At 41.2% G+C, this 26,443-nt stretch overlaps 1 protein-coding gene across 4 annotated transcripts; it reads left to right on the plus strand.

Annotated features, from left to right (window-relative positions):
* Nucleotides 1–2,671: 2,671 nt before the first annotated feature.
* LOC103146880 (integrin alpha-3-like) lies at nucleotides 2,672–24,909 on the plus strand. 4 transcript variants are annotated; one of them, XM_007564974.2, is made up of 29 exons: nucleotides 2,673–2,950; nucleotides 3,943–4,112; nucleotides 10,313–10,440; nucleotides 12,313–12,398; nucleotides 12,509–12,639; nucleotides 12,715–12,821; nucleotides 13,431–13,529; nucleotides 13,776–13,835; nucleotides 13,915–14,068; nucleotides 14,170–14,363; nucleotides 14,435–14,523; nucleotides 14,799–14,932; nucleotides 15,009–15,080; nucleotides 15,162–15,223; nucleotides 17,724–17,860; nucleotides 18,983–19,126; nucleotides 19,203–19,300; nucleotides 19,499–19,667; nucleotides 20,467–20,553; nucleotides 20,631–20,710; nucleotides 20,784–20,861; nucleotides 21,133–21,232; nucleotides 21,302–21,475; nucleotides 21,560–21,679; nucleotides 21,888–21,998; nucleotides 22,901–22,999; nucleotides 23,074–23,199; nucleotides 23,318–23,460; nucleotides 24,216–24,304. In XM_007564974.2, the coding sequence occupies exons 2-28, from the start codon at nucleotides 3,955–3,957 to the stop codon at nucleotides 23,426–23,428; spliced, it is 3,108 nt and encodes a 1,035-aa protein (XP_007565036.1). In that variant the 5' UTR covers nucleotides 2,673–2,950; nucleotides 3,943–3,954; the 3' UTR covers nucleotides 23,429–23,460; nucleotides 24,216–24,304. The 4 variants fall into 4 exon arrangements, with proteins under 4 accessions (XP_016533428.1, XP_007565036.1, XP_016533430.1 ...); XM_016677942.1 differs by lacking the exon at nucleotides 23,318–23,460 and having other exon boundaries at nucleotides 2,672–2,950; nucleotides 24,216–24,909; XM_016677944.1 differs by lacking the exons at nucleotides 2,673–2,950; nucleotides 3,943–4,112; nucleotides 10,313–10,440; ... (1 more) ...; nucleotides 12,509–12,639; nucleotides 23,318–23,460 and having other exon boundaries at nucleotides 12,814–12,832; nucleotides 24,216–24,909.
* Nucleotides 24,910–26,443: the final 1,534 nt, after the last annotated feature.

Raw genomic sequence — 26,443 nt, forward strand, 5'->3', positions numbered from 1 at the left:
TAAAAACACTTGAGAGTATTTTATTGAGTTTGTGTGGTAATAATTATAGTTCAGGATATTTCAGGTCATTTGTTGCTGTTTTAGGATATTTCTGACCATTCCAAATGGTTCAGGATGTTTCAGAACCCAGATGACTGGTTCAGGAAGTTTCGCAGCAGATTTTCAGGTTGTTTAAGGGCTTTTTTTAATCGCTATCTAAGGATGTTTCTGACCTTTGAAGATGGTTTTAGGAAGTTTTATGACCTTCATGACTATTTTGGGAAGTGTTAGCATCTTGATGTCTGTTTCAGTAAGTTTTAGGTCCTTGAAGGCTTTCCAGCACCTTCAAGGCCTTCTTGGGATATTTCTGACCATTGAAATTGGTTCCCTGAAGTTTCAGAACCTGAATGACTGTTTCAGGAAGTAGTAGACCCTTGATGGCTGTTTCAGGGAGGTTTATTTTCTTGTTGATTTTTTTCAGGAAGTTTCACACTGTCAAAGGCCCTTCAGGTGATTCCTGTCTTCCATTTCCGAACATTTAAGACGGTTTCAGGAAGTTTCACAACCTCAGTGACTTATTCAGGAAATGTTAGACCATTGTTGACTGTCTCAGGAAGCGTTGAACCGTTGATGACTGGTTCAGGAAGTTTTAGGCCCTCGATAACTTTCAGGAAGCTTCACAGCAGATTTTCCAAGTGATTTTAGGTCCTTCATACGAATGTAAGGATTCACAACCTTCATGACGTTTTAAGTTTCTGATGGCTGTTTCAGGAAGTTTTAGGCCCTTAAAGTCTTTGGGTGGTTTCAGGTCCTTCATTGCTGTCTTGAGATATTTCCAACCATTGAAAATAGTTCCCCACGTTTTAGAACATAAATGACTGTTTCAGGAAGTGCTGGACCCTTAATATGTGAGTCAGAAAGTTTTAAATTCTTAACTGATGTTTCTTGAAGTTTTAGAGGCTTGTTGACTGTTTCCAAAAATTTCGGACCCTTGACAACTCTTTAAGGAAGTGTTAAGCTCTTAAAGGCTGTTTAGTAAGTCTGGACCCTTGACAACTACTTTAATTAGATAGTGTCTGGCTTTTGATGACTTTTGCAGAGGGTTTCTCATCCAGGATGGTTCAATCAGAAAGTTTTGCCTAGCTGAAGGTATTTCAGGTGGCTTCAGGTCTGTTGTTGCTGTGTTGGGATATTTTCAACCACTGAAGACGGTTTAAGGGAGTTTCACAACCTTAATGCCTCGTTCAGGAAATGCTAGACCCTTGATGACTGATTCAGGAAGTTTAGCTTCAATTAGCTAGCATCCGGCTTTTGATAACTTTCTTAGAGGGTTTCTGATCTGTGACAGTCTGCAACATTTAAGGCTTTTCAGGTCGTTTTTGTTTCCTTGTGGCTGTAGCTCTTTACTGTTGTAGTAAGTTTTTAAACACTTGACTGCTTCAGGAAGTTTCCGGTCTTTTCTGGTTGCTTTGTGGGGTTCTGGGTGACTGAGCAGGGACATTGCTCTGTTTCTAAACATTTATTGTGTTATTACAAGATACTCAAACACTCATACTGGGAACCAATGAGCTGTTTTCATGCATCAGCACCTTCAGTCGTCTTCTGGTTTCCATGGTGACATCAGCAGTGAAGCTAAGTAATGAATGCTCTCTGATGTGTTTCCTGCCAGCTCACCTGAAGCCTTTGATCGTGAGACGGGCCAGCTGCCTCCTCTGATTGGGCTTTGTGCAGCATCAGATAACCTGGGAGGTTCATCAGTTCATCTTTGTGAGGAAACTCTGATCCTGACGTAATGATGCAGGTTTGTTTAGCTCAGGTGAAGCACGGAGGAGGCAGAGTGAGGCAGAGTGATGAGGGGCTGCAGGATAAAACCCTGTTTTCACCAGCAGATCTGCAAAGAAGTGCAATTTACAATGAACATTGTGGGTAGGAACTAGTTATGTTTACTTAATTACATTTACTTAAGTAACTTTTTAAAAAATTTACTTTTAGGAGTATTTGTACTACACTGTACTTTTTACTTTTACTTGAGTAATTTTATTTTGAAGTATTTCTACTCTTACTTGAGTAAAATTTCTGGATTTTCTACCCACTGAATTAAAAACAAACATGTTTTTTTTGTTAAAGTACTGCTACTCTTTTTGTAGTACATTTTTTGGCTACTCTGCCCACCTCTCACAGTGACGGTGGTCATCAAAACATGACAGACCTGAACATCAAACTGGCCCTGAAGAACCTTGGTTTGACTGTTGCCATATTAAAACTATGATAAGCACAGAAACTACAGTTTTTTTTTTATCAGTCCATGGAGTCAGTTAGAGCTGGAACTGATAAACTCGTCCTTGATGCAGATAAAACGTCCAGATTAACACCTGACAAGAGATAAATGTCACTGAGCGTTCTCAGAGGTTTGTAGGGATGTGTGTGCGTGTGTGTGTGTGTGTGTATGTGTGCGTGCGTGCGTGCGTGTGCGTGTGTGTGTGTGCGCGCGCGCGCGTGCGTGTGTGTCTTTGTGAAAATTAGAAAAAGGAGAAAGGAAGTAAGACAAAGACAGGAAGCTGAAATAAACTGAGCTGAGAGTGTGAGACAAAAACATTCACTTTTACACACACAAACACACACACACACACACACACACACACACACACACACACACACACACACACTAATAACAGGAGTGTGTGTGTGGGTGGGTTAACTCACTCAGACATGATTTCATTTCAGGACGAGCGAGCACAGCTGAAGAATAAGAATGAAGGAGAGAGAGAGGGAGAGAGAGAGAGAGAGAGAGAGAGAGAGAGAGAGAGGGAGGGAGACCTGATACAGAGAGAGGCTGATCTGAGCGCGTGCAGAAGATCGTTTCAGCAGACGGAGAAGTCAGACGGAGCAGAGCCGCCCGCAGTCAGACAGTTGGAGGACGAGGACATCTGGACAGATCCCTTCACCCAGAAGCATCAGGGAGCAGCTTCAGGTCAGAGTTCATCTTGTTTCTGTAAGCTGACCGAGCAGCAGTCATTTTCCAGCTGCAGGTGTCCTACGGCTTATCGTCTCACTTTGTTTCACCAAAATGAGACAATTAAAGTATAACAGGGACCAATCAGCATGTTGGAATCCTTTTCTTCAGCAGAGAAACTGGTAAAATTGTCCAACCAGTTAAAATAAATGGTTTGTGGATCCAGAAAGCATTCCAAGTTGAGATGCAACTTGGAAAAAAACATTTAATCAAATATCAGGGGTGTTTTAGAAGTGACTAAAATGTTCACAACTTCTTATTTTAAACATTCAAGCAAAAAATGTTTCTGAATGTGCATAAATATGAAGAGTGGAAACTGTCTTAGTCAAGTAAAGTCATGTCTGTTTGTCCAGTTTAGTTTAGCTTTGCACAAAGATTTTTTAGAAAAATAATGACAGTACAAAAAGGGGAAAAATCCAAAGGGGTTATATAGATCTCTACCCAAATAGTATAGAATAAAACATAACATGACAATACAATCTTTCATGTGTTGATCATAAATTTATGAAATACATTAAGATAAAATAATCAATACACATCAATGTTACAGATATTATGAAACAAAGGTAGTTGTTCTTCAGGTGACAGAAGGCTGGCTTTGTTACCGTCTTTATGTGACTCTGACACTATACTCAGATTTCAGGTTTGATCTCTAGTTTCTACCTGTAATGACTGGAGCTGACAGAGGTAAAGATTGTGATTGGATGAAGTTTCTTACCTTACAGATTGGCAGACAGGTGACAGCCAATCACCTTAGAGATCCAATCAACCAATCACCTTAGAGATCCAATCAACCAATCACCTTAGAGATCCAATCAACCAATCACCTTAGAGATCCAATCAACCAATCACCTTAGAGCGCTCCACACATCATTTCTGTTGGCTGTTGCTCAGTGGGAAGTGTACCCTGATAAAATTGTTAGCGTGATTGAGGTTCTCATTCCCTCCAGGTGTGAGTCTCCATGGCAACAGATATGTTTGTGCTGCTGAGCGTCTGTCTCAGTGTGAACGTGGCGATCAACATTGACACGTCGTTTCCGGTGCTGAAGGCAATCGGGAGCAAGAATCTGTTTGGATTCTCTGTTGCTCTGCATGAGGATCTGGAGACGGGGAAATACCTGTGAGTTAACGCCTAATCCACACACCTGCCCCTGTAATCTATACCCCTGTCCTTCTAATCCACACACCTGCCCCTGTAATCTATACACCTGTCCTTCTAATCCACACACCTGCCCCTGTAATCTATACACCTGTCCTTCTAATCCACACACCTGCCCCTGTAATCTATACACTTGTCCTTCTAATCCACACACCTGCACCCATCTGCTCCTCTACTCCTCACAGTATCACATAATCTGCCCTTCTAATCCACAAAGCATAACATAATCTGAGTTATAATCCAGTGTCAACATCTTCTGAGTAATTAGCAAGATATACATTTTTTTCAGAAGCTGCTTGAATCAGATAATTCATTCCAGGAATTTTTTTTCCAAACATCTGAGGATTTGGAGTAAAGATTCGTTAGCAGATTAATATTTTCACATTTTCAGGTTGGAGCTGTGAATTTCGGCTCCTGGATTTATGACATTCTGTTGGTTCTGTGTTTGCTCTCCTTTCCTCTGAACGTCTCAGGTGTGTCCGCATAAATGCAAACTGCCGTTCAGAAACGAGCCGTTGCTCACAGCCATGTGAAACCTCAGCTTCCTGTTCTGAGCGTTAAATAAATCTGTGGTCTGATTGGCCCTCATGCACTGAAACATGCGTGACTAGAACTCTAACAGCAGTTGTCTGGGTTCCCTGTGAATGTTTGAGATATGAAATGTTTCTCAGCAGAGTTAATGTTATTACAGCTTCATTTTGTAGAGACAGGAACCTTTTATTGAGTGGAGATATGGTTCATTAATGCACTGCGGAGTTCAGAACCCACATAACAACCATCCATCAATTCATAGCCCAACTTCCTCACTTTGTGCTGCTATTATTCATATCTGGAATCAAACCCATTCAGTGAAAGCACAGAAAATGTGTTTGTTTTTGCAGTAGAGAAGTATTTTAAAGGGGATTTTTTGTGCAAAAATTCACATTTTGGACATTTTTCATTTGAGTTTCACCTGCTCCTAAAACCAGCCAAACACTAAAAAAATCCCCACAACAGTTCTTTTGGCAATAAGTCAATGTTTTTCGGTGCCTGGAAAATGAGCTGTTTCAAAAACTTCTGGGGACTGCGTCGTTACCTAGCAACCCCAGTCATGTCTGGCCCCGTAACCCCAGTGGCGATCTGCCATCTTTTGTCAGCTGGTTTTACAGCTGTAAAAACAACCATTTTGTCCTAGTGAATTTTCAGAAACCACTTGTATTATTGTTGGTTGTGCAGGAGGCTCAACTTCTGTTTTTCAAAGATGTACAGCTGTATAAATGTGCATCTGTTTGAGTGTGAGTGTGAACATTGAGTCGGGAGTGTGGCCAGCAGCAGCTTATAGATTTAAAGTGACAGGACGCTCATTCTGAACCGACCAGAATGGTTTTGTGCAAAAACTTTAATTAAATGTGTTTCGTATAGACCGTAGACAAATCCGAACCTGTTCAAGGAAGCATAATAGGTCACTTTTAATGAATTATGTTCCTATTTGGTCTGGGTGATCAAACCAAAATAACTCAAAACTTCAACATCGTTGGTCAATATTATTTCTTACTTTCATCAGATTTTTGCTTATCAAGTCAGATAAAAATGTTCTGATGGACTTGCAGCATGTAACGCTCAAACAAATGGTATTATTTCATACTGAAGGATGGAGCAGCACCCCATCAGAACACATCCAGTATCCCCATCATCATTACCAAGAAATATCCAAATGATTCATGAAGCCAGCTGTGAGAGTTGGAGGAGTTGTTGCTCAACTACAACCGGGTCAGAACCAATCAGTCTGCGTTTCCTCAGAGGTCTGGAGCTCAGATTTCCATGCAGTCTCCGGTCTTCTGAGAGTTTCTCCTGGTTCTCCACTCCGTGCAGTTTTATCTCCCAGTTTGTGATAAGTGGTTTCCCTCTGAGGAGGCCGACTCCATCCAGCTGCTGCTGATCCGGCTCCATGAGACTCACGTGGATAACCGTCCATGATGAGGAGGCTCCATCAGATCAGAGCTGTGTGTGAATGTGCAGCACAGGGAGTCAGGTGAATGCCCTGCAGTGTTAATAATGTGTCTGAATTCTCCTGCAGCCTGAGAAAACGGCAGCAGCTGGAGCAGAAAGGGGCCGCAGGAATCAGGCAACAACTTCAGATCAGAAACGATTATATGGAAAACCCACAATGGAAAACAAAAGCTTTCTCCAGAAAATCATATGGTGCTTACGTATCCACTGTGACACTTTATTTATTGACTTTTTAGATTTTTTTTTTCAAAACATGATAAGTCTAGCGACTCTTTTTCTGTTGTTGGAGACTTTTATGCAACCATAAAATGCTTCCTACACTGCAAAAACACAAATTCTTACCAAGTAATTTTGGTCTTGTTTTGTAGTGCAAATATCTGGAATAAGATAAAACTAACTTATAAGAGACTTTTCTATGTGTTAGGATCATTGTAAACAGAAAATATCAAGGATAAAATTTCCACAAGAAAATCTCCAAATTTTTTGAGACAAAAATCTGGGAAATTTCAGAATTTCAAAAGTCAGAAATTTGCGAGATAATCTCAGAAATTTTCTGGAAAAAATTGAATTTTCTGAGTTTTAAAAGCAGAAGAACTTTGACTTTCTAAACACAGACATTTTCAGAAATTCAACTGCTTAAACTCAGAAACTTCCATGTTTTTTTCTCCAAAATTTCTGAAATTAATTTCATAATTTCTTATTTTTTCCTACTACATTTTGACAGATAAATCTCTATTGAAAACTTAGTTGTTTTGAGCCCTTTAGTAAAAGTTTTTTGATCAAAGGTATAAATGCCTCCCTATATTATCACAGACAAACTATTCTTGTTTTCACATCTTTTGAATTAAAACCACAGAAAACAAAGTAAGTTAATGAAGAATAGGGACAACAAAATAAATATTTAGTGTATTGCCTGAAGACTAAAAGAAGAAAAATGGGAGTGGAAGTAATTTCACCAGCCGTGGGATGGAACAGGAATTTTTCTGTGGGAGTGGGATCAGGGGACAGGAGTGAGAATCCACTCCGGTGTCGCTCTGTGCTCGCCGCCGGAGCCCCGTGAATCTGACTGAGACGGTTTTACATTCGAACGCAGAGCATAAGCTGTTCCACTGAAACTAACAGGAAAATTCAACTGCTTAGGAACCGCTGGGCAGAAGGAGGCCGGCAGTGAGACGGTTTAGGCAGAACAAAACAAATTTACACAAAAATGTTACAAATATATGAACAGAACCATAAAAACAGAACCATAAATAACCAATTTAGACAGTTTATCTGCACAAAAAGTTGATTTGGAGGTTAGTTGGACAACAAAAATACAAAATCTTACATCTTATGTTTAGTGCAAATATCTTAGTACACTTTAAGACAAAACTAACAAGCAACTTTACAGCAAAATATATGAGCTTGTTTTAAGTCAGTAGTTCCTCAATATTGATGAAAAAGTACAAGTTCCACTGGCAGATTATTTTACACTTATAACATTGGAAAAGCATCATGTTATAAGTGAAATAATCTGCCAAAGAACTTGTATTTTTTTAATCAATATTAAGAAATTTTTGACTGAAAACAATCTACCTCTTATTTCAAACAAGTCTTAAAAAACAGACCAAAAGTACTTGTTGAGATTTAGTTTTTTGACTTTGTGTTTTTGCAGAGTAAACTTTAATAAGAAGGAACATTAGGAAGTGGACAAACTTTATTTTGGGAGCCTGAGCTGGTTCTGGAGGACAGTTTATCACATACAGCCTCGCTATGAGCTTAAGCAGTTGTAGATGCTGACAGGTCACATGGTACGCCCCCTCTCCCCTGTACACACAAACACACACACACACATGCACGCATATACGCAAACAGACACACACACACATATGCACACACACACTCCCCCTCCCTTTGAGCAGCTGATTGCTCCATGTTGCTCTGACTCTGAACATACGTGTCTCATCCCCTCCTGAGCTGCCGCTTCCTGAAGGAGATCCTCGCGCGGCTCAACCGGAGGTCACCCAGCTGTCTGTCTCCACGGTCGCCATGGCTACCGTCTCTTTATGTCTGTTAATTGGATTGGCTGTGGGTGTAGCTCATGCACAGAGTGATGTTCCTCTGGAGGTTCAGGTGCTGCAGGTCGGAGTTTCCTCTAATCAGACTCCAAGCCCCGTGATTGGCTATCCAGCGAGTCGATGGGGTTTTATTGGTTCTTGAAAGCAGAATATAGACTCTGAGTTCTGCCAGGAGACGTCTGAAGTCCAATTTGGACTGAGGGATGTTGGAAGTCGTTGAAATTAATTTCTGGATTCTGGATTAGTTCTCCCAGAAGACATGGAGGACAATCCTGGAATCAATAACTTATCTCCTATAGATGCTTTTGCTCTTCTCTGACACTGCTGTTACTCCATCACCATGGCAACCTACCTGAGCAGAGAACAGGTTAGAGGTCACATAGAGTTAAAGTATCTGAGTGAACACAGGAAGTGGTCACACCCACAGATTTCCTGTCAGTAAGAGGAGCCACCCATCCCTCTGGCATTTAAAGACGTGAATGCTGCATCGTTTTGTCTCCATGGCGACCTCCAGTCCTCACTTTGACAGGAAGTATTGTCCAAAATTCACATTATTTACATTTTTGTACCTCCTTTTGTACAGGCAGATGCTTCTAAAAGCAGTTCAACCTTTTTTTTGTTTGTTTGTTTTTTGGCAATAAGTTAGTTTTTTGGTTTTTCCAAAATGAGCCATTTCAAAAACCTCCAGAATGCAATGGGACAAATAAGCAAGCACTGTGTCATTACCTAGCAACCCAAGTGGAGCTCCAGTACATTTGTTCAGTTGGTTTTACTGCTGTATGTGCTGTACAATGGCTGCTGGAAAAGACATGTGTTTTGTTGTTGACTTATCATATGGAAACCACTAGCTGTATTCTTGTTGGTTATGCAGGAGGCTCCAATTCTGCTTTTCAGAGATGTACGGATGTATAACTCATCTGTTTGCAGCCATTTCAACATACAAGTGAAACAGTTGAGTAAGGGGGCGTGGCCAGCAGCCGCTTTTTTGCATTTAAAGTGACAAGACGGCCTAAATCAACTCATTCTGAACTGATCACACTAAAATATCATTTTCTAAGAATGATTTTGTTGAAAAGATGTAGTAAACATGTTTTGTTTACATCTTAAACCTGTCCTACGCTGTTCAAGGAAGCACAACAGGTCACCTTTAAATGAATTCCCAGCTGGATTGACTCATTGTTCCAGTGTTTCCAGTCCAGTCCAGTCAGGATGGGTCCTATCCGGTCACGCTTGACTCACACTGACCTCCAAACAGTTTGTTGTCCTCCAGCTGATTTATGTCACATGACTTCAGCTAATCAGAGGGAGACACTTGTCCTCAGTCTGTCATTGTGTTATTGGGTGTCCCCTCTGTCCTTCAGACTCCATTTATCCTGAGACTCAAAAGAAATGTGACTCAAATATAAAAACAGTCAGTTTAAGCATCAATGACCTCCATTGGGAAGCTCAGGTTGTGATTCCTGGAAACCCAAAGAACCATGACGGGTCACTGCCATCAATCAGGATGACATTTAGGATTGAAAACACTGTTCCTTTAACACCGAACATCTAACACCAGGGCTGCAACTAGCAATTATTTCAGTAATCGATTAATCAATTAGTTATCTGACAGTTAATGCCCAAATTGATTAATTAATCTGATGATTAATCAATTAATCGTCAGAATAATCGATTAATCATCCAAATATTCCTTGTGATTAGATTTTTAAAATTTGCATATTCGGCAGATTTTTAATTCAACCACTTCATCCTTTGTATGCAACATTAGAAATATAAAAGATGCAACTAAACAAATAATTCAATTATTTTTTAAGCAAGAAAATTAACATTTTCCAGCCTAAAATGCAACAACTACTGTTCCTTTATGTTCAAATAAACAATTAAATTATTTTTTAAATCAGAAAATACTACATTTTCTGTCTGAAAAGCGTTTTTCGTTTTTGTCTGTTCAAAATAAATAAAACAGTATTCATTTAGTTAGTGCTTGACTGTTTGTAGTACAAGATGCATCAGCAGCAAAAAAAAAACAAAACAAAAAAACAACTTGTAACATCAACATGAAAAATAAGACAGAATCAGACAACAGGTAACCCTGCCTACCTCTGTTCCTGAAAGGCTATTGGTCGGCGCTCCCAGGGAGAAGGCGGAGCCTCACGTTCCAGCCAATCGAACAGGAGGCGTGTACAGCTGCCCGGTCACGGCTAACCCATCTGAGTGCAGTAGGATAACATTCATAGATCAAAGTAAGTTCCCCCTCTTAACATGTCATCCTACTTCCTGTTTCACACTGAGGGATGTGGATGTCTTCTGAGACTCTGAAGCCTCCGTTGGCCAACAGTTTGTTCATGAAAATTGGTTCCCAAATTCCCAGTAGAGTGGAGAACAGATCTTTGGGAATAAGGTGGAAGTTTGATCCTTACTGGCCTTTCTAAGCAAGAAGGAGCAAATTAAGCTTAGACCACATAAGGCCACATGACACATGACGGACACAAAGATCCTTCAGGATCTCCAAAACTTTCAGTTTTATAGCAACAAATCCTGAAAAACCATTTTGACTCGGGGATCTGAACATCCTGGTTATTCTCAGAGGAGGTTTCTGGATTTTGGAGTTCAGCCTGAAGTGAACTTTGGTTTGACACACAGCTCCCACTGCAGAGGCCTTTAAAGACTTTTATCTGCAAAACAGTGCTACAGTACACTGCAAAAGTACACTACATTAAATAAAGTCAAACCAAACCAACACACAATCTTAATTTAGTATGCATGAAATACAACAAAAATAACTTCAAAATAACTATTCATCAAGATATATGTGCTTGTTTTCGGTCAATAATTCTTGAATATAGATTACAATGTATTAGTTTTATTGTATTAGTCGGGATTTTTTTTACTTCTAAAAAGACATTTTCCTGTTTTAAGTGAAAAAAAATCTTCCAGTGGAACCAACACTTTTTTTTTTAATCTATAGTCAAGATCTTCTGACTTAACACAAGTTTATTTGGGTTACTGAAAAAGTTACTTTTAAATTATTTTTGTCTCATTTTAATATAAATATAAACACAAGAAACTAGATGAAAAATACTAAAGATTTTATGATTTTCCAGTGTAGGTGGTAGAACAAACAAAGATGACTTGACCCAAGACGTCCTGGCAGAACATTGGACTGAAATGACATCAGCCCAGTTATTAACTGTAGTTTTAATACATCTTAAGAAAGTAACAAGAGAGTTAAAACAGCTGATTAATGGTAGCTCGTCCATGACAGGTGAATCATCCCATCAGCCTGACAGCCATGACACAGGAAGAAAACAACCCATTTGAGCTGCTTGGCTCTGGACTTTCAGTTCATTAGCTGACTGATTCGTTGCCGCCTGTGATCTTATCGCCATCTTGGTGCATTATGGGTAGTCCATCAGTCATTGAGCTGTGACATCTGCTGTCTGTTTCAGAACAACACAACCACACTCCCATTATTAAGATCCTGAGTGGGGCATATTCAGGACTCACTGTAAAAATAACCCAGAGGTAAAATTTAACACAAAAATAAAAACAAATAGACTAAAGCATGACAGCTGGTGCATGATGACTGATAATGTAGATACTGTGCCACAGGGAATAGGAATACGCTGCAAAACATAAACTCTTACCAAGTAGTGTAGTCTAGTTTCTAGTGCAAACATCTTTTTCCATTTGACATAAGACAGAACTAACTTATAACTAACATGTTAGCAAGATATAGGAGAGTTTTTGTGAGTTAATAATTGATAATATTGATGAAAATGTACATTGTTCACTAGCAGATTATTTCCCTTATAACATGGTAAATTGTCTTGTTCTAAGTAAATTTGGGAACCTGACTGAACCATAAACTCATTTTTATGCCTAAATATTCTAGAATCAAATGTCCAACAGCTGAAGGTTGGTCCAACCACAGTCATCGACAGAACAATGATCCCAAACTCAAATCTTCAACAGAATGACTGATAAATGAAAGAATCAAATGGGTTGCAACGACCTAGTCAAATTCCTCAATCTGAGACCTTTGTTTTTTTTTCTAGGGGGACATGTCTCATTGGAGTACTTTATACCAGTTTTCTGTCTTTGTGCTGTTGCAGACCTGGACCCCACTGAGGACCAGCAGGAGGACATGTGGTTGGGCGTCACAGTAGCCAGTCAGGGCCGACCTGGAGGGAGGGTCTTGGTGAGACTCTGCTCTCATTGGCTGATTATTTCAACCAAACGTTCTGCTGTAATTAAATGTTTATTAACCACAAACTGAAATAATTTAACGTGAACCGTGTGTCTTGGCAGGCATGTGGGCACCGGTTCGTTAAGGTGTACCAAGGAGATAGAAAGCTAATTGGCCGGTGCTATCTCCATAGAAACGGCCCACGTCATGATGAAGAGCCGCTAAACTGGGAGCAAATACAGCAGAACTGCGAGTAGGTCACATGACTCCATGTTTAGTATGTGGGAGAGGCTACATTTACCTGTTGTACCTGTGTGTGTGTGTTTAGTTACAGGAAGGATCACACTGGTGAGGGCATGTGTACTTTTGGAATCTCCGCCTTCATCACGCACACCGACGCCATCTTTGGCTCACCTGGGAGCTACAGTTGGCGGGGTACCTGTTCTGTTCAGTCCCGCCCCTCTATGATGTCACCATCACATGTCTGGTTACTTCCTCACCTCCAGGTTTCCAAGTCCACAACCATTCAGACCCACTGATATATAGCTAGTGATATGAACCTGCAGGCGCCATTATTATACACTGAGTCATGTCCACAAAACAAGAGTTGGACTCCCTCCAGGTTGCCCTTTGTCGCTGATTTGGTTCGTGAACACAGCCAAGGTGTTGAGGGTAACCGTTCTGGTGGCCTTCTGGGTCTCTGCGTTTTGCAAACGATGTGGTTCTGTTGGCTTCATCAGACCGTGATCTGGACCATTTCCCAGTTGAGTGTGAAGCAGCTGGAATAAGAATCAGCACCTCCAAGTTGGAGATAACGGTCTTGAGCTGTTTGAGTTTTATAGAAACTAAATTGGTTTGTCTTAATGTGGTCCCAACTCAGATACATTGAAGTTTAAATCAGAGGCATGTACAGATATAGAGGATGTGTTCTGGTCTCTGCAGAACTTTGAAGTAATTTTTCAAATGAGAATAAATAAAATTCCTTTCTTGTTTCATGCATTTCTTTTCTCCAGTGTTATTGACTTTTTAATGTGTGTGTTCCAGGAAATGTTTATGCCTTCTGGATGGATCCGAACAATGACCTTATTTCGACAAAGAACTCCTTTGACTACAAGAACTCAAGTTATAGGAATATTTATTTAGGTGAGCTATCTGTTTCAGTGATTCTTCTCCTGAGAATCTGATCTGAGCTTCCTTCCTTCTCAACATGTCATCTTCTCTGAGGAGCATCAGGGAAGCTCAGAAGATGCCTGAGAACCTTCAGTCTTTCTAGCGAATCGATGATCTGTGATGTTTATGCTAATGATAGCCAGTTAAACACATCAAACTGCAGCTGCTCTCATTTTGAAATTAAAGAAGCATCTTAAAAACTAAACTGTGTTCCTGCAGGATACTCGGTCACTCAGGCTCTTCACCTTCTCTCTGCAGAGAGTCAAACCATCGTAGCAGGTGAAGCCAACCTTCATTCCTCATCAGCTCCTGGGGTCTGTTGATGTTCTGACCAATGTGTTGATGTGTTTGTGAACAGGGGCTCCCAGGGACAATAAAATGGACGCCCGTGGTTCTGTGATGCTGGCGGTCAAGCGGTCCAAAGATCTGGTGATTCAGCAGACTCTACGAGGTCAGCAGGTTGGCTCATACTTTGGTAACGTCGTGGTAGCTGTAGACCTGAACAGCGATGGGTGAGAAATCATTTTGATACAGCAATGACAGACGCAGAACCTGCATTTTGATCTGGTTGATGAAAAGTGCTTCACTTCCTGTTTGGTTTTTTGGCCTGCAGGTGGAATGACCTGCTGGTGGGCGCTCCTTTTTACTTCAACCGCCAGCAGGAGGTGGGCGGGGCAGTTTATGTTTACATGAACGCAGGAGGGAGGTTCCACTCTGAACCCACTGTGGTTCTGATGGGTTCAGTTGGATCTGCTTTTGGAATGGCTGTTGCTGCAGCAGGGGACCTCAACCAAGATGGCTACCAGGGTGAGGCAGCAGCACAATGCTGACGTCTAATAATCAGTAATCAGTCGGGGTGATGTGATGTTGTGTTTCAGACTTTGCAGTGGGAGCTCCTTTTCACGATACTGGATGTGTGATGATCTGGACTGGGAGCAAAGAGGGAATCTCTGCAAAACCGAGTCAGGTATCAAACAATGCTCTCCACGGGCAACTCCAACTCCACTTATCTCCATCTAGAGGAGATAAGAGGAGCTTGAGCTGAGTATGGAGGTTTTACCTCAATCCCAAACCAGTCAGGTGACTTCCTTTATCCCCTGAACCAGATTATGATTACAAGCATATGGGTACATGCCAAAAAGAAAGTCAGACCCCAGGATTATATCAATACTGAAACCCTTCCACTAAATTAAGTTAGTAATTCAACCACCTCACCTGTTAGCCTTCACCTGTCCCCCTCAGATGATCGAAGGACGTTCTGTAGCTCCTGGGTTCAGGACTTTCGGGTATTCCCTGGCTGCCGGTGTGGATGTTGATGGAAACCACTACCCAGACCTGCTGGTCGGCTCTCTGGATGATTCGGTCGCCCTCCTCAGGTACTGAAGGAGAGCTTCTCTAACCAGAGCTTTACCTGCTTGAGCTGAAGGTCTTAATTTTCTGCTGGTTCCTCAGATCTCGCCCTGTCATCCAGCTGAACACCACGTTAAGAGTTTCTCCAGGTGTGGTCGCCCGAAATAAGACCGAGTGAGAATCAGAGGAAACTGTTCAAGTTTGCCTTCATCGTTATTATTGTGATAATTATCATTAACAAGGTCTGTCTCTCAGTATCAAGGTGGAGGTGTGCTTCTTCTTCAAGTTCAACGCTGGAGAAAACATCAGCAGCATCTGTGAGTTTGCAGTTTATTTGTGTTGAGCAATATGAAGGTTTTAAAAAAGTAGAACCATATGCTGAAACAATCATTTGTGATTTATTGATTGTTGAAATAATAATTGACTAATTTAGTTAAAGTTAATGAAAAGGAAATTTGCTAAAACAACAGCATACTCGGAAAAGTATTTAATTTAAAACTGTACAAAACATACATACATTTTGCATTTAAGATAAAAAACCTTGTCTGTAAATTTGTTCTACTCACCAAAATGTTTATTTATAATTTAGAAAATTAACTGAATTGTTTGTTTGCATTTTTTAATTTATTTCTAATATTGCATAAAAAGACTTATGTGGTACAAATTAAAAATCTGCAGAATGTATAAAATTTCTGTGATTAACTGGTTAATTTTCAGTTATCCATTGATTATTTTTTGTAACTTTCACTTAATTACTGCGTTGACAGTGTTGTTCTTTCAGCAAATGTTTTTTTTAGTCTTAATACTCCAATTAATTGATTTCTAAATTAGTTGACAATTATTTCAATCCTTGATTAATTGTGATTGACCTGATTAATCGTTTCATCCCTAATTAAAATGTTGAGGAAATGAGGAAAATCAAGTAAATCTAATTAGTTAAAATTGTGAAGCTTAAGTGGTAAACCTCAAAAATTCACCAGAATGTGTAATCATCCAAATAATAAATAGAATAATCGATTACTAAAATGATAGTTGGAAAGGTAGACAGCTATATAATTCAGTCTTTCTTGTGATCCTCAATCCCAAAGTTTATCTATTTCCTGTAAATGTTGTGAATGAGACTTTGAGATGCATTGGTTTGCAGGTTCCTGAAACTTCCTCTGGGCTTTTCCAGAGGCGGTCGTCCTCCTGCTGCTGTTTCACCTGGATGCTTCTGGCTTCAAGGTCAAACTCAGCAGGTCCGACTGACCCTCACCGCCACGTTGGTGGAGTCGAACTGGAGCGTCTCCTGCAGCTGGAGATGCAACAAGCTCAGTTACACTGCTTACTGACAGCTGCTTCCTGCGCATGTTGCTAATCAACCCCCGCTGTTAATCAGCATATCTGATGAGCTGCATGTCCTCATTGTGTTAATTTGTCCAATCTGAGGGAAGGTCACCCTGTTGCTATGACAACACCTGCACCGCCCACACGGCAGATGACATCATGGCGTGTCCTTGAGTGTCCCGGTGTTTCTGTGGATGATAAATCGCATTAAACAAACGGATATTATTCCATCTGACACACACACACACACACACACACACACTCCCTCCGCTGAGGTCTGTGAGAGTGTGTGCGCGCTGTCGTTAATCCGACCAATCAGAGTCAAGGTGACCCCTTTCATGAGGTGAATAAACCGGTTGTAGATGAGGTGGAGTGATCATCATCTGAGAGTAAAACTGTCACCTCATGCACATTTTGTTTAAAGTCTAATCATTTTTAATATTCTTGCTTCATCTTGATTTCCTGAAGTTCCTCATCTGAAGTTTTGGGTTAGTTAATCTGATTTAGATGGAATAAACAGTGTAATTCTGAGACTAATTAGATTATTAGACACTTTGTCACATGAAGATCAGGAAAATGTTCTGGACTTAACTTCCCCTGGCTGTCTCAGTGAGAAACAGCCTCTAAATATTCCCAGTAGTATTAGACCTGACCAATCACATAAACTTCTTCAGGCCAAAGCAGAAACACACCAAACATCTGGGACGGTTGGTTGGGTTTGTTACCAAGTGTTGTTCTTTTTAGGATTTGATCCCAGCATGTTGGCTTCTGTTTTGTCCTTCTGAGTGAGATTTCATCTGTGTTGCTGTCACCTTAGCCTGCTCTGTCGTCCTGGAAAACCCAAAGTTTATGAAGCGATTAATCAGTTACTGAAATAATCAGCAACTAATTTAGTAATCCTTAATGAACACAATAAACATGCCAGTAGCTGAAAGAACAATATACTCACAAAAGTAATTAAGCAAAACTGTACAAACAACATACATGTTCTACATGTAAGAAAAAGAAAGGCGTGGTTGTAAATATGTTCGACCCAGAACTACTCAACTGGCCTAGTTTAAGCTTCACTGGGTTCAAATTCTGTAAAAGAAAAAAAAACTTTTAAGCACCATTTAAAATGCAATTTTTAATCAATGCAAAAGACGTGTACACTGGACTGATGTAATGTCAGGCAGACAGGGCAGAGCGTTTCACATGTTGATGGTTAAAGGATTTTTCAGCTGCACATGCAGCCTTTACTATAAAAGATCAAGTGTACCCAAAAGAAATGCTATTTCATTGCATTTTATTTCATGAAATATTTTTCAAAAGAAACTGAATTACTTGTTTTTTTGCATCTTCTAATGTATTTATGATATTGGATAAAAAGGCTTAAGTAGTTAAATTAAAAAAATGCAGAATGTGACAATTTTTTCTAATGTCCACAAACTTGAAGTCTTGTTTTAAGTTGTAACTTTAGTTGTTTTCAGTTTTGTTGTTTTTTTCTCACAGCTGTCAACTTTACTGTGACTGGTGACGTCACCAGTCTCTCGCCCCGCCTCCGTTTCCATGACAGCAGACAGAGCGTGTACTCCAGCATCCAGTCAGTAGGGAATGGAAAGTGTAAAACCCTGAAAGCCGGACTGCTGGTGAGATATGCGCCACCTGCAGGCACCTGAGCTCATCACACATGAAAATATGAACCGTGAAAACACCTTATGATCTTTAACTGAGCTAACTGAAGGGTCTGTAATCAGTTAATCGCAATGAATCATATTTTAATATATAAATGACATCAACAAAATGAGGAACTTTTTCAATTCAAAAAGCCTTTTTGTTGCTAAATTATTGAATAAATAAACATATGAGTTCACAAAGACATTTTGTTGGTTTCTATTTAGGTTATAGAAACCAACAGATTCATATGAGAGCTATTATACCATTCAGCTTTTAAGTGCTGATCATTTGAAAAAATCCAGTAGAAAAGTAGACCGTGGATGCTGACGTTGGGGACGTCTGTGCTGCTACACGTTTAGCATCGCGTTGCTATTTTAGGCTTCGCTGATATACTAACTGCGTTTAGCGCAATATTCACACAGCGATAATCTTGCCCAGCGTCACATCAGATCGTTTCTTGAAGCAAAAATGAACCCCAGTGAATCAAGAGAAGCGGCTTTGTCTCTATCGATGTTGTTTGCGGACGTTGCTTGTGCATCAGATTTACGGCCGTAGCAGAAACACGATACAGAGGTTCCGGCTCGGGATGTTTGCGTGGATAAAAGAAATTGCGATTAACTGCGTTGAAATGTTTAACAACTTAATATCTATGTAATTAATTAATCAAAGTTAACATGTCAAAGTTCCTAGTTGTAGCTAAATGCTGCTTCTTCAATCAATCAGAGCTTTTTTTTTATCTGCTTCTGCCTGGAGTTCTGGCACTTGCGTTTGATATCTGTGAAATTCTGACTACAATTAAGTGAGAGGAAGTTCTGCTGGTAGAGATAAGTCCAATAGATTGCGACAAACGTCGCTGTGATGTGTTAATCAGTCTGCTGGTGACAGAGTCCACATTCTTGTTCTCCAGAGTTTAAACAAAAACAAAAAGCTGTTAGAAACTCTGATCCTATTTTTTAAGTGGTTGGTTGATGCTGGACTTTAAGGAGATATAGTTTGCTTTCTGACTACTTTACTTCCACATCTTTATCAGCTGGAAAACCTGACCCATGTTCTGGTAAACTAAATAAAATGTTCTATTTATCTGTGTTCTGCAGAGTGCCATCCAAAACGTGGTGGAGCCTCTGGTGTTCTCCCTGAACGTCTCTCTAAATGAGAAACTTCCCAACAGAAGCAATGTTGTTCAGAATCTGAAGCGCTTCCCCATCCTAAGCCCGACACCTCCACTCATCAAAACCCTGGTCAGATCCGGTTGCTTTCAGAGAAATAACTATCTTTTGAAACACTGTTTGATTTTTGCTTTTCTTCATCATTCAGATTCACATCGAGAAGGCCTGTGGGTCTGATAACATCTGTCAAAGTAACCTTCAGATGGTGGCTCGGTTCACAGATGAGGACCACAAACCCTTCTCCATGTGAGTGACACAGCTGATTGGATCATGTCAGAATATTGATCTGATCAGAACTGGTTACCATTGAGACAAATACAGGTGGGGTAAAGATGAAGAAGTTATGACAACCACCAGCTAGAGTCCGTCCTGCAACCAGGACCTAAAAACTCCTCCAGCCACATCAGGTTCTTGATGTTCTGTTGTTGATCCGTTTGTTTCCAGGCAGGATGGCAACCAACTGCTGAACTACAACAGCAGCATCAGGAGGTTATTTCTGGAGGTCAACGTCAGCAACACGGCGTCACCAGGTCGACTGGCAGAGGATGCCCACAACACTGTCCTCAACATCAGCGTCCCGGCATCGCTTGTTTACTCTGGAGTCCAACAAAAGGCAATGAAGATGAGATTTTTAATTCCAATTAACAATGGATTTACACCAGTCCTGTTTAGTCTGCATTAATCCAACTCCAGCTCATTTGCCCAGAAAGTCTTGAATGTGTGATCAAACCTAGATATCAGTTAGGTCGAAGTGAACTTTGACGCGATTCGAACGGCAAAAGGAGAGGACACCAATCCAAAAGTAGGGAGCAGAATATAGCACAGGGCATTATGGGTAAATACAACCAAAACAAACATGCATCTAGCGCTAGCTGGAGAAATATCTCAAGGTTTTTTACCAGTCAAAAGAGAAATTGTACAACCGCTTAAATCTGACACCACTCCATTTTTAATATCATGTGAAGAAGGAAGTTACTCTCGTGTCTTTTAGGAGGTGTTTGTGTCTTTTCCTTAATTTGGTTTTAATTCATCACCACTACAGGAACAGGCACCACGTGAAAGTGTACCGCAGCAGCTGAAAATGTTATGAATGTTGCCACTTTGATCCCTAATCGAACCAAGTATACCAAAGTATCAGGGCTGAAAAGTCCCTGAATCTTCCATTACAATAGAAGGAATGGGTTTGGTTTGACTCCTAAAGAGAGTTCTGTCACTAAAAAGTTGATTTCCAAATTAATCTTGAGTTCATTGGGTATTAATCTGATCAGTCACACTCAGAACATTTCTTGGACACTTCAGCACTGGAATTTAGTTGCCTACCGTTTTAGTCCCAGTGAGAAACCACAGGAGACTTGAGTGAACCCTGAAGGATCTGGGTCTTTATTTTTTTGTTGTGTTTCTGTTTGTTTCAGGGGGGCAGCTCAGGAGCCATTGAGTGTTCTGTTGAAGGGGCCACTCTTCTCTGTCAGCTGGGGAATCCCTTCAGAAGCAACCAGAAGGTAAATACCCGTTCCTGCATGTGGCGTTCCAGCTGTAGCATCACAGTCTGTCTGTACTCTCTGCTCCTGTGTTCCAGATTGAGATGTTCATTAAATTTGAGCCATCTGCAATCGCTTTGGACACCAAGGAAATCCAGTCTCAGCTGGTCCTGTCCACGTAGGGCATCCACTCACACGTCTCGGTCTGAGTTTGTACCACCGGATGCTGATGTGTGTCTCTGTGTCTTCAGGCTCAGCAACCAGTCAGACCTGTCTCCAGTCTTCGTCTGCTTGCTGGTGGAGTATTCCCTGCAGGCGACTCTCACTCTGTAAGAACTGATTCAGTTTACTGATGAACAGCTGGTAGGAAAGCAGGCACCATTCTGCTTTCAGTAGGTTGACACAATGTTGCTTCATGAGTAAAAAACAAACCTCACTAAAGGTTAGTGATAGGGTGCCATCTAGTGGCCATAAACTTAACAGGTGAATTATTTCTGACTTTTATTGGATCATAGAGTAGCAGGTTTTGTTCTGTTGGATCAAACTAAATAATAAAGTAGTTTAATTGAAGCTGTCCTCTGATTGACTGTTTCCTGTTAGAATCAAACCGGGTTCAGTCTTCTTCGGTGGTCATGTGGTTGGTGAGCGCGCCATGAAGAGCACGGAGGACGTGGGCAGTCCGGTGGTCTTCACCTTTCAGGTTTGTTTGGATGATCTGGACTGCTCCAAACCAGAGACAGGACAGGTGTAACCAGGTGTTCCCCAACAGGTTCACGTCCAGGGGAAGCCTCTAGGTCACCTTGGCGACCTGGAGGTCGAGTTCGATTGGCCAAAGGAGGTGGCGAACGGAAAGTGGCTGTTGTACCTGACAGAGATCAGCTTGGAAGGCACCTCGAATCGTCAGTGCACACACGGCGACATCATCAACCCTTTGAAGCTTGTGGTAACCACCGCAACACCTGTCCCAGACACTGTTTTCAAAATAACAGTCAGAATAAATGCTTGATGTATGCATTTGTTTGTTCAGATGTCCGATGATGAGAGGATGATGAGGAAGAGTCTGGGGATGAAGGGAGAGGAGGAAAGGAAACAAGAGAAAACACTCCCAGTCCTCAGCATGCAAAGACAGAGAAAGACCTTTAAACTGGTAAAGACATGACAACGGACATGTCCACAAAGTGAAGGTTTCCACTTTGACATATTGAACATTGTAGCTCCAGCTAAAAAGCCAGACTTCTGGAAAAGTGGTTAGCACTGAAGGTTAAACAGAGAGAACCTTCTGATGGAGGTCAATGGTTTAACTGGTTCAGGTCGATGGAGTCCAAAAGAAAAGTGATCATCCTAATGTGTTGCAGAACTGCAGCAGCGGGGCCAGGTGTGTGAAGTTCTCATGTCCTCTGCTCAACATGAACAACTCTGCAACTCTGACGGTGAAGAGCCGGCTGTGGAACTCCACCATGATTGAGGTACCGTCACCCAGAACGGTGATCATCTGTCAGGTTCCACCGCTAGTTAAAATGTTAGTAGCGCTAACCATAAATCCTGCTAATGCTAAAGTGCTACATGGTATTTAGTGGAAGCTAATGCTAATGAGTTCTAAATAAACACTTATAACTTGCATATATTGTTATAGCTTGTTCTCTATTGTTTTTTATTTTCTTCCTTTATGTTTCTTGCTTGAAATAAAGGTAATGGAGAAAAAAGAGAGTGAACATGAGGAGAAGAAATTGTGTAAACAGGCTTCACTTATTTCAAAATAAAAGCATGAATATAAATGTCTAACTAGTTGAAGAAATCTTAACCAAAGATTTAGCCATTTGTTTTATGTACAAGTTTTTTCATGACACATTTCCTTGCTAGTACTGTTATCACTCGCAACGTCATCCCCAAATCAAAATTGTAATTCTATATTATACATAATTCATCAATTATATGTAATATACATGTATATTTTCTGTCATGAATAAAGTTATATTTAGTACTTCCATTATTTAATATTCTATTACTCAATAAAAAAAAGATCTTGAACTGTATTCAACTTGAAAGTTCACAAAACAGCAAAATAAATTAATGCTTTAGAATTTATCCAGCGAAATTTAGTGGAGGATAAATGAAAGTTTGCTAAATGAAAAATTAGCAGATTAGAATAAGTGTGCCCACCACTGGTTCTGAGCAACACTCGCCAGCTTCAACAGTTCAGCCAGAGTCATGGTCACTTCCTGTCCAATCCATACCAAACCCTAAACACAAACGAATAAATAAAATGGTTGACTAAAGAATATTAGCATGTGAACTGTAGATGTGAGCTTCATTGTGCTGCAGTGCACTCTAGTGGCCACTGAGTAGAAAGCCTCCCGTTGTGTTTCAGGACTACAGAGATGCTAGCAGTGTGTTGGTTCAAGGCCAGGCCACTTTGAAGTTGAAGACCACGAAGAGCACCATCACCATGAAGTCGTCCCCCTCACTGGTAACACCCTGCTGCTCCCATCCCGGCCTGATGGCCTGCTGCAGCCTCCCTGAGTCTCTGCTTCCTGTCTGCAGATCGAGGTCAACATTTACCCAGAGTTTGAGCTGCAGCTGAACTCTGGCGCCCCCTGGTGGATCATAGTGGTGTCAGTCCTGGCTGGAGTTCTGCTACTGGCTCTGATCTGCGTTCTGCTCTGGAAGGTTTGTGAAGCCCGACGCTGGTTTTCAGGATCCACCACATGAGACATTCTCATCATCTCATCCCCATGGCGTCGCTCACCCCGGTTGGTAAATTGTTATGTTGCCCCCTGCTGTTCAGTGTGGCTTCTTCAAGAGAGCCAGCACCAGGGAGATGTACGAGGCCAAGACCCAAAGGGCCTGCATGAAGAGCCAACCGTCTGACATGGACAAGCTGACCGAGGAGCTCTGAGGCCAGGCAGGCTGCTGCAGGAGAGCCCTGCTGTAAGGACCACTGACCGGATGCTTACTGACTGCTTACTGACTGCACTGGTTACTGCAGGAGAGCCCTGCTGTAAGGACCACTGGCCGACTGCTTACTGACTGCTAACGGTCTGGTTATTGACTGCTACAAGACAGCCCTGCTTAAAGGACCAACAACTGTTTGCTGCCTGCTTACATTGTGTTTACTGGCTGATTACTGACTGCACAAGCTGCTGCAGGTGGTTCCTGTTGCAAGGACCACAGCCCGACTGTTTACCACTTACTGACTGCTGCAAGAAAGCTCTGCTTTAAGGAACACTGAACAACTTACTTTGTGCTTACAATCTGGTTACTGCCTGCTTACAGACTGTACAGATAGTTGCAAGGACGTGGCTTTGTGGTGCTTACTGCCTGCTTTATAGATGGGTTAGTACCGCTTGCTAATTAAGGACTAACTTCTGTCTTCCTAGTTTTATGAATGTCTCTTTCTTTATAATTTATACTTTATCAAATTTAGCAGCCATGTTTTGGTTAGTATCTGTCTGCAGATAAGGCCACGCCCATCATTAGACGTTTTTAACCAATCAGAGAATATGTTCACCATAAAGCTTAAAACATTTCAGGCTGTCTGGTCTCTGATTCTCACACCTGCTGCACATTTACCTGCCTTAATCCTGACCCATTCACCTGTCCGCCTACTTACCTGTTCACCAGTCAGTCTGCTCACCTGTCCGCTGTGGTTGAGTGGAAACAATGTTTTTTTTTTTTTTCTGCAGTGTCAGTTCTTTGTGCATCCTGAGGCGTGGCAGACGGCGGTGCTCCAGCAGAGAAGGATTATGGGTAACACCGAGCAGCATGTCGATGATGATGGTTTCCTGATCCAGGAACAAGTGACTTCGACCCAGAACCAGAAGATCCAGAAACACTGGGTCACCATTTGGACTGAAAGCCACTGAGACCTCTGGTATCCATGGAAACGGATCTTATACCAAACTGAACCAATCCGGACCAAATCTGATCAACACTGCCAGGCTGCTGCCACTCGCTTCACCTGTTTACCCTGAGTTCACTCAGAGGTGGAGCTGCAAACTCAAAGATTTTTTTATTGGTACAATTTTTATTGATCCGTGTCTGATTGGCCCTCAGCCATTGGAAAGAATCAACTGATCCAGCAAGGTTTTAATTTGAAGGGCTATGTTCTAAATATTGGAATGCTCCTTTAAGGACCAGATGTTGCTGCAGGGTCAGCATTTCTGTCCATGCTGCCTTCATGACTCGTCTGTAAATTCGTCCTGCTGCCTTCAGGTGCTCCGTGGTCCAGTGTTGTTCGTGCTGTAGACATGGATGTACAATTTTGTAATTTCTGACAGCCCCTGAAAGCAGCTCTAGTCTGTGTGAGTTAGCATTCCCTGCAGTGTCAATGGATGTTTTGTCTGTATGCTGATGATATTAAAGTATTTTTTTACTATTCACTGGTTTATTGTGATGCTCCTAAAGAGAATGTGGTGCTGTGATGATGTTCTGTTTGTCAGTTCTCAAAGCCACCAGAAGACTTCTGACTGGTCTTGGATCTCCGTCTCGGACTTGATCCATCAGCAGCAGATACTTTAAGTCCTGAAAGACAGAAGGTAAAGCTCATAAAACAAACTTTTTTTAGTCCAGAACATCCCAAAGGTGCTTGACTGGATCATCTTGATGCTGTGGACCAGATCAAAAGTCTATCACACCGGAGAAGACTAGTAGCTGCTATATACTGATTATGATTCACCCTCATTTTTTGGGGGATGTTCTGCCTCTTTCCAGGAGCTTCAGCTTCTCAGCCAAGAAAAGTAAGACAGTAGTAACTAATGCAGTGATATGTTCATAGATTGGATGCGTCTGAGCTTAGAAATGATTCAGGGCTATAGAAAACAACTTTTTCTCAAGTTAATTTAGCCAAGTATCATTCCTTCGATTACTTGCCTTAAGATGGAATCATTTCACCTCTAAATGTGATGCAAGAGTTACCAAACATAACCAAAGGTTAAAGGTTAAAATGTTCCAATATCTTCTGTTTATTAATTTATTGTTTGAGATTTGGATGTTCAGCTTCCTGATTTCAGGGATAATGAGTCAAAACTATTGATCTTTGGAGATAAACAGTTTTACTGGATTGTGATCTCTCCAGAAACTCAGGACACAACAGAAGGAGGTTCAAACTTTTCTGGCACAGATGTTTTCACTAGCTGCGTTTCTGTTGGAAATCTGCACAAGACATTTCAGGCTAATTAAGAAACGCAATTAAAATCCCACATGAAGTTTGTTCAAATCATAAGTCATAAAAAAACATGCAACACCATCATCCCGTCTCATTGTTTTGATGTCAGAATCATGAGTTTTTGGCATCGTTACACTCCCACTCATTAGCAGAGCTTGACTTGAGGAAGTTTAGCAATTTAATTCAAGTGTGTAGAACAAGAGAGACATGTAAAAGGACCCTGGCCCTGGAGGACTAGAGTTTGAGTCCACTCTCTCCTAATTAAATTTTTAACACCAGACTGTATTTTCACTGCAGCTTCCCTTTTCTGATGCTTCCTCAGCTGGACTTCAGTTCTGATGCTAAGAAGCAGAAATGCAATCAGATAATGATTATGTCACACTGATGACCATTTCTGAGCTTAGTAAATATTCATGTTCCGTAGAAAAGCTGCAGAATCACTGCTGGCTGTTGGGTAAGATCCTGTCAGGACAGGCGCTGTGCAGGAGATAAGGTTCGTCTTCAGCTCTCACGGATGATGCAGACATTGTGCTTCCCTTTTTGTTCAGAGCAGTTTCAAGGATCAGAGCTACTTAATCATGACTTCTCCTTTCTCCTGCTGAAGCTAAACCACAGAAGTAATCCAGCATCAACTAGCTACAGTTTTCTGCTTTAACCTCAAACCAAACAAGTGTCTGAGATATTCCAGAGAGACTCGGGGACTAATGCCAACAACTGCGGCAAGATGGATCCGTTTCCAGTCCACTG

The sequence above is a fragment of the Poecilia formosa genome, unplaced genomic scaffold, assembly GCF_000485575.1.
Source record: "Poecilia formosa unplaced genomic scaffold, Poecilia_formosa-5.1.2 Scaffold170, whole genome shotgun sequence".
NCBI classification, from domain to species: domain Eukaryota; kingdom Metazoa; phylum Chordata; class Actinopteri; order Cyprinodontiformes; family Poeciliidae; genus Poecilia; species Poecilia formosa.